Genomic DNA, 12743 nt, shown 5'->3' with positions numbered 1-12743 from the left:
TTTGTCACATGACTTCCTTGTGCCAGACTAGCAGACCTGTAACTGATATAAATCACCATTACAATCTAAAATTTTTCAGTCCACCACGGTATATGTTCTTAACATTATTTGACTTTGGATTCCATCTGTAACTCTACTGTTCTTTTATACTAGCTAATAAATCATATATATATATGGTCTCTCTCACATATTCTCGGAAAAAATTTAAAAAAAAGGACTTCTGATGCCTTCTTATCTCCTTGACCAGATACCTAAATCATACAAGTAGTTTCCTCCCATTGTTTCCCAGAAACCTCTAAGCCAATACATATTCTGAAGGAATCTGGTTCATTCCCTACTACATTCCCTACTACAAGAAACTTCAACGAAGAAACTATAATCCTTAAAGTAAAGAAGATTACTTTCTTCGCATGTGAGAAAGATTACTTCTTGACAATAATGCGGACTGTCAAGGAAATTGCTTCGACCTTTCCTGAATATATATCTCCTGGAGCAACTTTTTGGCTTTTACATTATAAAACTTTCAATATCCAATGATATTTTAGAGAAACGAGACTAAAATAGCTGCAAATCAGTTTACATTGATGGGAAAATCAAGAAATAATTTTCTTGACATTTTCGAGTATGAATGAAGCCTGCCAGGACTTGTTCAAATTTATGTTGCACATTCTCTCTCTAGTTTCAATTAAACTTGTATCAATCCAGAATCTCGCCCAAAAAAGTTAGCTGTAAGGTGTTATTTGGGGTTCCTTGGCTCAGTATAAGTACCTAAGATCTATCTAGTGTATAGTCGATATCAAGGTTCGTTGTCTTGGTATCGGACCCCATATTAGTGCTACAGTAGCATAGTATCGGTACGGTATGATACAGAATTTTTTTGAAGTACCAAGTATCGATAAGGTATGGTACGGAATTAGGCTAATGATCTAAATCTATTCAAATCCAATAATAAATATCATAATAAGTCTGTAGCCAACTGAAATAGGCATGTGCTGCAATATCTCCTAATTCACATAGGCCAAGGGGCGGGTTTACTTTGATACCATATATCACAATTTAGGACCATACCTAAAAAAGGCTAGCCGGAGAATGATATTTAAGTTTATTGATCCTATATAAGCATCCAAGATTTATCAGAGTGTATAGCCGATATAGACCTTAACAGACGTCTACAAGGATCCTCACAACCCTCAACACTCAGAATAACATGACTAGTTTAGTTTTGTTCACTAATTACAAGTTCCATCTAGTCCTAACACTCAGGCTTGCTAGGACTAGCTTGAATTGATGGTGCACAATCTCTGCCTATGAGGACACCTCGGGTGTGATTAATTGTGTATGGAGGGCAGCTGCGCCTATGTCACTCCTCATATGCTTATGTCTGGTGTGCGAGTGTGTGTATATATATATATATATGTACGTATGTATGTATGTATGTACGTATGTATGTATGTATGTATGTATGTATGTATGTATGTATGTATATGTTGTATCATATGGAAACTTTACCGTATGAAGCATCAGGAAAAATAAGCATGATCTCTAACTTTGCATCATGTATCATGATCAAGACGCAACCTCATTTGCGTTAATTCAACAAGCGGCATGATCCATTTGAGGGCATGAGAACGGGCTCAATGTACGAACCATTATTTCCAATAAAGTGCAGGGCAAACTCGAGAAGCAATGAGATATTCCTATTCTTTTTTTTCTTTTTTCTTTTTAGCGGGTTCATCATACAATGCGTGTACGAATACACCCAATAAAATCATAAAACACAAGCTTACGGAGTGCCCGAGACAACTCCCCCTCTCCTGACTACAAAGTATACCTCGAGTGGTTAGCCACGTAGGCAGCCACTCAGTCGGCAGTTTCGTTGGCCTCTCTAAATACATGCTTGGCCAAAAATGCTACCCCATCCCTCGTCATCATCCGGATGTCCCGGAGCAAAAGTTGTTCGTGCCCGCATCCCTATCTTTTCTTTGCCCATGAATCTTTTTCAAAAATATTTTGCTTAAAAAGGCCATGATTTTTAAGAAAAAGAGTTGTCCTTTCTAAGGCCATGATGATAGATTCTATTCATCACAAATCGCGAAATACACACTTTTCCTCGTCGGATAATGTATCGAAATCAGATGAAAACAACGCATGCACCTCCATCCAAAACGGGAAAAATATAATTCTTAATTTTCGTTGTAAATCTCTCTGTAGGACATGAACCGAAGCTTATCATTTGGGTGATGAGGAGGTCATATGAGAAATCTACAAGTGTCGGCCACCTAGCTCCATTGGTGGAGGACAGTCCTATCCTATTATACGAAAAATTATATTCTACACCACCAGCACCATATGACCTTGCAACACACTACTCATCTCATCTCATTCCTATAGACTCAATTCATCATGCATCCATCTTAATGATTAGCCCACATAAACGAGACTAAATGATTGATGTGATGCATGAACACGTTGGTGCAAGTATAATTTTGTTTACCATCTATTATATGGTAACTAGGGAATACATGAGGATAGGTGAGTGCCATGTGATGGTTGGGCCATCCTAAGTGGGGCATAACGGTAGCTTGTAATAGTTTCTTGCCCTTGTAGACTTGATTCGAAAATGAAAAACGACTTTTCAATGCGCATCAAAAAAATGCATGCAATTATATGCACACCTCTTTATAGGGTCTTGGATGGTTGAGGAAGCTAGGGAACTCTCTATTTCTACGAGGGTGGGTCGCCAACCACCATCCCTATGCAACATTGATGGATTATATATACCAATAGCTGCGATTCTTTGTTTGGGTTGGGTCGGTCCAACCTATTTGACAACATTGGTGAAAGGTTGCGAGGTTGGGTTCGTTGAAGGACATGGTAGCTCAAACCAAATCCAGCCCAACCTCGACCTAACTCGAACTCTACCAATGTTAAAAGACTCCAAACGTAAACTGGATCCATAATACTAAAATAGAGATTCTTGACCAACCAAAGTTCAAAACCCACTCGAATCAATCTAATCAACCTGATTAGGCTTGACCTGATCAAACCCGAATTTATTTCGACAACAGTATCATAAAGAGTCGGGTCAAATTTTTGGTTCGCATGGTTCGGTTCATCCATAAGATAGAGTTGAGTACTTGTTAAGGTGCGTGACCTAGTTTGAGAATCCATCTGATTCAACCTCCCCAAAGTGCCTCCAAAAAGTGACATCTTCTTTAGAGAAAAAAAAGGTGAAAGGCAAGGAAGACTGATAGCTGTTTCCAAAGAAGGATGGCACCGTAGCAAGCCCACCGAAGTACAAGGTAGGAAACTTCTCAGAAAGAGACATGGCCTGGACCCATGTACTCATTGCTATCTCCTACAAGTCTCTTGGTCAAGGAAGGCACTTGCAACTTCTCCTCAAGGAACCCCACCAGCATCCTGGATTCTGATGTGTATCACAGCGACCAAGGGCCACAAAAAAAAGAAATAGATTCCTGGATAAGAAGGCTACAAAAAATTGGATCACTCAAACAAGAGGATTGCTCAACCCATATCAAATTGGTACGGTTCTTAGTTGGATTGCTTGTTGGATCACTCATACTTGAGTTAATAATCCAATAATCAAAGTAGAGATCTTGACAGTTCAACCTAGTAACTCAGCTGTCCTTGGAAAATCCGAGTGTTGAGTTTCCTAGTTTTCAAATACGGCCACCACCTTTTTGTTATAGTAAAATGTAGTTTTGAGTTAGCTTTTGTAAGAATTTCTACTTTGGCCTCCATCTACGTTAAATTTTTGCATGACATCAAAATCTATATGTATCTCATATATGTCATGTTATTGCGAAGTTTCCAAAATTTATCGCAACGTCTATATATCTCATATAGATCTTAGGCTTATCCAAAGTTTGATCATACCATTTAGGTTTAGCAATTCCAGTCCTTTTGTGTCATACGGCATTTCCCGGAGAAACAAGACAGGTGCCTTTATTATATCACTTCTTATCCTATGACTAGGATTCCTGCATGCAAACATTTATAGGTAGATAGATGAGGCCAAATATTCGAAACCTTGATACAATAAAAATAATCTCCTATGATCTTATTCGATCTTAAAACGGAATCATCCTTTTGCTATATTTTTTTATCCATCTCTCCCACTCTTCAATCCATTCTGAGAACCCAGTCATTCCCTACCTCCTAAATCGATCGAATCCTAATAATCTGACGACATGCTTTTCTTCCTCCACCAAGACCCATTATCACTATTACCACCACCTATGGGAAGGCTACTGATCCCCTTTCGCAAACCATTCCTCATGCATGATATTACAAGGATGAAGTTTAGGATTCTATCGAAGTAGCACTATCATGATGCTGTCTGCCATGCATGCATTGGTGTCTCCTAAATGACAGGTTGATGACTGATTGATTGGTTGATTGATTGATTTTCTAAATTTTTATTGATGATAATTGATTTTTTAAATTTTGACAGACATACACCAATAATCGAAACAACACCTTATTCAATGTACGGTATTTGTATAAAAATAGCACCATACTTGGGTAGAATGTAATCTTTGCCCTTGTTACAAACCGATGACATATACACAAAAAAAAAAAAAAAAAGTTTGCTCAAAAATCTTCCAAATATGAATACAAATATGGATATACCTAATTTGGATATGTATCCGAATATCCGTATAATAATAGAGATAAGTAAAAAAAAGAAGTCTAAGTTAAATTAAATTAGAAAACTAATTAAGTGATTAACCAAATCTAAACTAAAAGGAACTTGGATGACCGTAACTTAAGATAGTAATCCGTCGATTCGAATAAAATCTTTCAAATTACCTTGCACGTCTGAAAGGCTTAAACCTCTCATTCATCCGTTTTGTTCCTTTTTCTATTTCTGGCGATTGCAACCAGCGTCAACCGTGAGATGTCTCAGAGGTGCGATAGATTCCATCTACTTTTGTGATGAACAACCTTGACCTATATATCATTTATAAAATTGTTAGTTTTTTATTATTAATTGTTGTGGGAATAAAGGGTCTGAACTTAGTCCCACATCAACTAGATAGCGGAGAGATCTGTTCCTTAAATGGAGGATGACTACTTCTTTCTCTTCAGAGGCACCTTTTGCGGGGCAAAACCATTCGAGGGGAAAAGACTATGAAACCCCTCTCAAAGCGGACAATAATTCTGAGGAGAAGTAGTCGCTTCCGTTGTCTAATGCCGGTGGAAACTGAGCTTTGGGATCCGGGGAATACCCTCGGCCTCATCATTAATAAATGCTTGTTAAAATTATAATTTTTTAATTATTTTTTTTATGATGATATCTTTATTGCTAGTTTTCATCATTGAATTTTACTCAAATTTGATTAATAGTTAAAAAAGTATCTTATTTATATTCGTATTTAGATAAAAAATATGGATATATTTAATATTCGATTCGTATCTATTTATAGCAAATATAAATAGTCTAATTCACATTCATTTAGAATAAATACGAATATTAATTTTGGTATATGCTCGTATCGATATATATTAAAAATATAAAAATAAATATAAATATATTAATATTGGATCTCCCTCTCATCTCCTATTAATTTTTATATCTATTTAATATTTATATGCGTATCTATATGTGTTAAAAAATATAGAGATAAGTATAAATGTATCAATATTGGATCTGTATCCGATCCCTCGCTCGGAGCTTCCCAGAAATTGACGGAGAATCGTGACCGCAACTTTCTATTTTATCTTCTCCATCTCCATCTCCATCGCCCGCAAAAATAAAAGGAAAGAGAACAGAGGGAAAAGGGCTGGTATTTACGTGTTCGTGTTGCTTCCCTGCATCTCCGTGCAGAGGCCTCTCCCACCCCCTCTTTTTCCCTTTGTCCTGCCTCTCTCTACTGTGTTCTCTGGTCTTTATTGAAAGCTCGATCTCGTGCGGTCTGTTCTGGAAGAACCCCATTCCTGAGATTTGAGGAAACCCGTCCCCGGATTCTCCATGGAAGAGGCACAAGGTATCGTCTCATACGTTCTCCAAACCCATCAAAAATCGTTCTTTCTTTCTTTCTTTCTTCTTTTCGGTTCTGGGTGTTGAGCTTTTGCCCTTTTCTCATTTGCATTGAGTCAACTTGTTAGGATATGCGAGGTTTAATCGAAAGTTGTCATCTTTTGGATCTTTAGATGGCAATTTACCTGCGGATCTTATCGCACGCTCTTGTTTGTTTGCCGGGTAGTGCATGTTTTTGGGGGCTATTTATTTGTTTATCCGTTGGATTGCAAGTCTTGTATTTCTCTCAGGAATTATGGATCTTTTATTGCGATTTTGGGCGCTTCGATGGATAAGCCGGATTTCTGTCTCTGTCTTGGTGTTCGTCTTGCGATTTGGATTGAGGGGTTTGTGCTGGATTTGCTTGCGATTATAGTTTTATCCAGTTGTTCAAAATAGCTTTTTTGGTACCTTTTGTGATGGGTTACTTGGTTATTGAGTTGCTGCTGTCCTCTTGTTTTTTGCCAGCGAACGACAACTCGGGGAGGTATAACTTTTAGATTGATTGGAATTATTTAGTTATGAAATTTCTCATGGAGTATTGGTAAAATTTAAGGGCTAATATATATGAGATGTTTCAATAATGCTCTATTATGAAATATTTTGCTTTTAAGTGATTTCTTTTGTATATCAACATAGATTTACCTGGAATGAAACCAAAAAATAAAAAGAGGAAAACATTTGGGATTGTATCTGAAGTAATTTTTATTTTGGATCATGAGGTTTTCTTTTTTCTTTAAATAAAAAAAAAAGATGGTTGGAGGATTTGCGTTTCCATTTTATATTAACTTTTTTATGGAATCTTTTTCTCGTTCATCATTACATGCAGAATTGGAAGTTCTGACAGTCACCTATATGTCGGTTATTTTACTTTTCACTAAATATTGTTTCTGTTTTTTGTACTTACATACTCCTTCCTTCTTTTATGTTTGACGAGCATCTCCTGATTACGATATGTGGAATCTGCAGTTGATATCAATGTTCAGAGAAACCTTATCCTATCCATTCCTCCTCATCCTTTTGCGTTGTCCTTATGTTACGTCTCACTCAATAATACTTTCTGGAAGATGGCAACTAGGTAGTTTGCAATCATTATGGAATCTCATTGTTGTGACGCTTGCAGATTCTCTAGCCTGCTCTTTTTGATGCGGATGTATGAACTTGTATGTTTTGAGCTAACTAAATTTATCGTTCCATGAAACACTAAGCACAAAATTTCATATCTTAGTAGTGTCTTCTGTGTTATCATGATCTACTTCTTCCTCAGTTCCGTTGCATCATTTTCCCCCTACTCTACTTACAGTGAATGTAGGCTGCACTTATGTGTTTATTTTGTCTAGTATCACCATAAAGTGCATTTTCTCAGGCATATTTGATGCTTATAAAATGAAATATGCTATCCCAGTCTTTTGTTTCTCTTATGAATCTCTAAGCCTCCTGATGTGTTCTGCTACTTGTTCTTGTATGAATTTGAAGGGGAAAGAATTGCAGCAAGATCATGTTTCACCATGTAAAAGTAGTTTTGGATATTTTAAGTTTCTTTTTATAGGGTTACAGTTTATATTTCGATGCCTGGTTCCCTTCTATCACTTTGTTTCATTATTTTTCGAATGATGTGCCTAGTATTGTAACTGAGAATATCCTATAAAGGGAATGGATTGCAATGAATCTTCCTTGGTTTGCGTGCCTCACTTTTTCTTTTTGTCCATTTTGATTCCAGTGGTCGAGTCCAAAGATGGGACCATCTCTGTGGCTTCTGCATTTAGTGGTCACCAAGAAGGTAATTCTGACATTTTACAGTATTTTTGCATCTTATCTGAATTTCTATCATAAAAGGTTAACCTAGCACATGTTAAAGTAGAGCAAGAGTCATGGTGTGTTTGATTGATATCCTTTTATCTACGCTCCTGCCAGCCTACCTATCTTTGTCATTTCACTTGTTGAACTCAGGTTTTCCTATTCCATGCATCTATTTTTCTTACTTGATCTGATGATGTACTAAGCAGCTGTTCAAGACAGAGATCACAAATTCTTATCAAAAGCAGTTGAAGAAGCATATCATGGAGTTGATTGTGGTGATGGAGGCCCTTTTGGTGCGGTTGTAGTTCATAATGATGAAATAATTGTTAGCTGTCATAATATGGTCTTGAAAAACACAGATCCAACTGCTCATGCTGAGGTGTCTGCAATAAGGGAGGTAAGTCCTAGAAAGCAGTCTAATACTTAACTATTAGTTTTTGATGTAGTCTCAATTGATACTTTGGTCCAGTGAATAACTCAGATCTACTTGATTCACTAAGACTGCCAGTTTTCTCAACTTCCTTCGACTGTATCACTTAATCCACATGATGAAGTTACTTGATCCCCCATGATTGTGATCCATAATCAGTGATGGTTTTCAACTTGGACTTGGCAAGTCTTTGTGCCTCGTATATCTTGTGAATATCCATTAAGTGGTATTATGATCCAAACATGTCTTTACTGATCTCTTTAAGACTTGAGAGGCTAGAGCACCTGATGCATTTTAACGTTATTGGTTGTGTTCGGAATATATTGTTGTGATCGAATCAATTACAGAAATGAACCAACCATGTTTAGATGATTCTCATCTTCTTAATTCTTCCATTACTAGGTTGCTACATTATTAATTAATTTTAGAGATAAATTCAGAAAACCTGTAGTTGTGTGATAGTCGAGCATGAAAGCTCTCCTCCTGACTTTGGACTAAGTGGTGGAAAGGAGTGGATTGAAATTCTTCTCAATTCATCAGCTAGTTTGGAAAAAATTTATTGTCGACTTTGTCAGAGGGATGACTACAAACCACTAACCAGGTAACACAATAGATAAGCCTGTATAAATCATATATTGGTTATGGATTAAAGAGGCGGAGACTCCAACTGCCTTGACAGATTGGCGTTCAATGCTATGTAAAGAAAGAATTTACGGAAAGAGCTCTGGACCTTCCAGAAAGAAGAAAACCTTGAAAATTTCATGTGAAATTACTTGGTACTTCATATTCCAGAGGGTAACAGCGTGGCTGATTGCCTTGTGAATAATAGGTGGTTAGTTTCAGAAAAAACTTTTTGGGTTGGTTGTGTTTTCCTACAGTACTTCAAGCTTTAGTATGTGAAGATATGTAGTCTGGATGATGTCAAATGGGTGCATCTAACATATGTTCTCAAAATTTCAAAGTTCTTATTTACAATCATATATTTAAAAGGTGATTCAACAGTGTGAAATTTGTACCTTTTGTTTATGGGACAGCTTATTTTAATAGTGTAATTTTGCACCAAATCAAGAATCATCACATGGCATTGGTAATTATTCCCCAGCTGTCACCCGGGCATTGTCTAACAAAAACTATGTGATCTTCCTACTATCAAAAGCCTTCTCAATGTGTAAAGCTAATCATTTCCTTGAGTCCTAACTTGTCCATCTTTCTTTATTTCATTCAATTGAATTTTCCCAGTTTTCTATTGTCCATTACTAATAGAGTATCACGGATGGCATATTCTTCATGATTTATCACGACTGTTAGAAGTTGCTGTTCCTTTCTGCAATATTGTGATTTCTATCAGCTTGTTCATCATAGTTGCCCGATAAAAGGTGTGATATACTGATATTTGCACAGAGCAAACAACGAGAGTCATATATTCGGTCCTGCCTGTTCTTTGTCTAGGAACCTCAAATAGATGCTCCCAAATAGCCTGAGCTCAAATAGCATAACTAATAAGGTAAGTCTCCGTGTCTTGTAATTGTCCTTCTAGGTTTGAAGGCAAGCTTCTCTATTGCTCAAAGTTACTGGCGAAGAATTCAAGCACATTCATTTAGTTCGATATTATGTTTGAGAGCTTAACTGAGAAGTCCTATTTCATATACGTGGGGCATCTTTAAGAATCACGGTTCCATTGGAAGTTTGAGAATATTTAATCTTCCTTGATTTAGTGAATGCAGTTTACCGGGTGAAGATATTTTATTGTATTTGTTGCTCTTTTACTAGTAATGATCTTTCAAAAGCTGGAAATTAGAGTACTTGCTATTACAATATGCGATACTGATATGCATGCAAAGTGTGTCGATTTATGCAAATACAACTTGCAACTCTGTCGTGCAGAACAGAAACAAGTAGAAATTATGGTTTTTTGCGACAATCATATCTTTGTCCTTTTTCTGTTATCTCATCAAGTGGTTCTGTTTATGTTAGGCTTGTAAGAAACTTGGGAAAATCGAACTCTCTGACTGTGAAATATATGCATCCTGTGAGCCTTGCCCTATGTGCTTCGGTGCAATTCATCTTTCCAGGATTAAGGTGGTGGCTTAACCTTTGTTCCATTATGACTTGCGACTTCCATCTACCTCTAGAGCAATTGACTTGATGATATTTGATTCTTACAATGCAGAGGCTGGTTTATGGAGCCCAGGCAGAGGCTGCAATAGCTATTGGATTTGATGATTTCATTGCTGATGCATTGAGAGGCACTGGATTCTACCAGAAGGCCCATTTGGAGATCAAAAGAGCTGATGGTAATGGAGCCATTATTGCAGAACAGGTCTTTGAGAAGACCAAGGAGAAGTTTCAGATGTACTGATTATTGACTGCCTTGAGAGATTAAGAAGTACCATACATATTGAACGTCTCCTGAATCCAAAGAACATGAAGGAAACTCTAGACAAACTTTTTATTGGTTTTGGTACTTCTAGTGCTCTTTGGGATTAATAAGTGGCAAATTTATACACCATTTTTCATGATAATGAAGTATTTCAAATAGTCAACACCCTATCTTTTCTTATTGTGCCATGATGACAACCAGCTTAACCTCAGCACACGGAGGGAGGGATGCAGATCCCCAGCTTTTCCTTACCTATTGAAAAAATTTAGGATGCAGGCTAGGTCAGTAAGGCAACAATTTGAGCTTTGAAAAACCTCAGGAGAGGTTTCTTCTACTTTATGCTTGGTTCCCATGGCCTTCGGCCTAATGCCTGCCTGCTCTATTAGCAGCTTTCTTCTTTTGTTTTGATGTATTATATTTTGTTAGTTATTTTTTTTCTTTAGGACCTGTTTGATTCGTGAGGAGAATTTTTTTTTTTTTGAAGCTGATGCATGAAAAAATGACATATTCCAGAATAATTTATGTTTGGTTGAGTACGAGAATACGACACATTCTAGCATGGCTCATGTTTTGTTGAGCATTTATTTTTCTGAAAAAGTTGCATAAAATATTTGTTATTTGCTTAATAATTTTTTTTTCTTTCTATTTTATGTAAAAGCCGAGAGGCATTTAGCAAAACAAATATCCCAATTTTGAGGCAGCGAAGATTAGACTTTCCGTTCTACATTTTGTTTTCCTCATGAAATATTAAAAAATTATTTTTGTGGGAAAATTACTTTTCATTTTTTTAAAAAAAACTCTAATCAAATATAAAGTGTTTCTCAATTTTCGGTCTTTAAAAAAAAAAAAGGGAAAAAAAACCCTCATGACAGGTGAACGATCGCATCTTGGAGTCGTTGGTAACAGCTAGCTGTGGTGACAATCTGTCGGAGTCGTTGGCAACAACTCCCCATTATTTGACACTCGAATCACGTGCTGACAGGAGCCATCAACCATCAAAATCAACGCTGGAACTTTTACATCGTGCCAAATATATACCTTCCAGAATGGAAGGAAATCCACAAAGTGTTCTCTTTTCAGTCACAAGTCACTCCCATCTTTGAACAAGTTTATCACGGCCATAACATTATTTTCTACGTGTACTGGTTACAACTTCGACAAAAAATATTATTCATCAAAAAATTGTTTGACTTGTTTTTCTGAATGGCCTGATCAATTTTGCAGCTAAGATTTTTTTTAAACTATTTTTGACAGAATGGAAGAATCATACTATCCTAAAATAAATATATCCAACAAATTTTTTTTTGATGCAAAGGAGAGGCAAAATGAGCCACTTAGTTTTTATCGGAGATTAATCATATTTACAATAGAGATGAGGGGCATTGTCAGAAAAAAAAGAAGAACAGATGTGAAAAAAAGAAGCTAAATGATTTCTAACCAAGTATATAATAATTAGGACAGAAAATATTAATGCTCGTGAAACATTTGCTAACATAATCAAAAAATAAAATATTACAGAGTACAGTAAGAATTGAGTTATATTAAAATTTAAAAAAAATTTAGCTAAGAATTTTAAAATTTGCTTACCTTTAGGAATCAAAATAAAATTTGATTTGACAACTTCTCCTTCCTAGAATCTAGCGACTCTTAGCGCTTGCATTGGCAAGGTATCCTAAGTAGATGGAAATAAATAATCGCCCTTCTGCCAAAATGTTCTTCAGAAAACATTAGTTGCACATTATCATGATAAACCCAATGCTATATGGTCTATCTATCAACATCTTCACCACTAATGAAATCCTTTCTAACAGTTAAGATTTTGGAAAGAGCTCCCCATTATTGAATATAAAAGGTTAGAGTTTCAATAAATTATGATGGCAAGAATTTCTTAATAGGCGATGGTGATGTTCAAGATACTCTTGCTATCACCATATATTGCAATCTAAACACGTTTCTTGTTTGAATACTCCCTCAAACCGAATTCCAAAGTGATGACTATTTACAGATTTATAAATGCAATCCAAAGCCAGCAACTTAAATAACTCAGGAATGTCACCCGTCTGCATGTCTCTACATATATTTAAGGGCAC

The 12743-nt window shown here is 36.3% G+C and overlaps 1 protein-coding gene across 1 annotated transcript; it reads left to right on the top strand.

The window, feature by feature from the left end:
- Positions 1-5769: 5769 nt before the first annotated feature.
- On the top strand, positions 5770-10816 carry LOC103720125 (Cytidine/deoxycytidylate deaminase family protein). Its single transcript, XM_008809695.6, has 5 exons — positions 5770-6011; positions 7764-7823; positions 8050-8240; positions 10248-10352; positions 10444-10816. The coding sequence occupies exons 1-5, from the start codon at positions 5996-5998 to the stop codon at positions 10630-10632; spliced, it is 561 nt and encodes a 186-aa protein (XP_008807917.1). The 5' UTR covers positions 5770-5995; the 3' UTR covers positions 10633-10816.
- Positions 10817-12743: the final 1927 nt, after the last annotated feature.

This window comes from Phoenix dactylifera, chromosome 2 (genome assembly GCF_051530095.1).
Source record: "Phoenix dactylifera cultivar Ajwa chromosome 2, Ajwa_hap1_PhDact_Kaust_v1.1, whole genome shotgun sequence".
NCBI classification, from domain to species: domain Eukaryota; kingdom Viridiplantae; phylum Streptophyta; class Magnoliopsida; order Arecales; family Arecaceae; genus Phoenix; species Phoenix dactylifera.
This window is presented reverse-complemented; position numbering and strand designations above follow the sequence as displayed.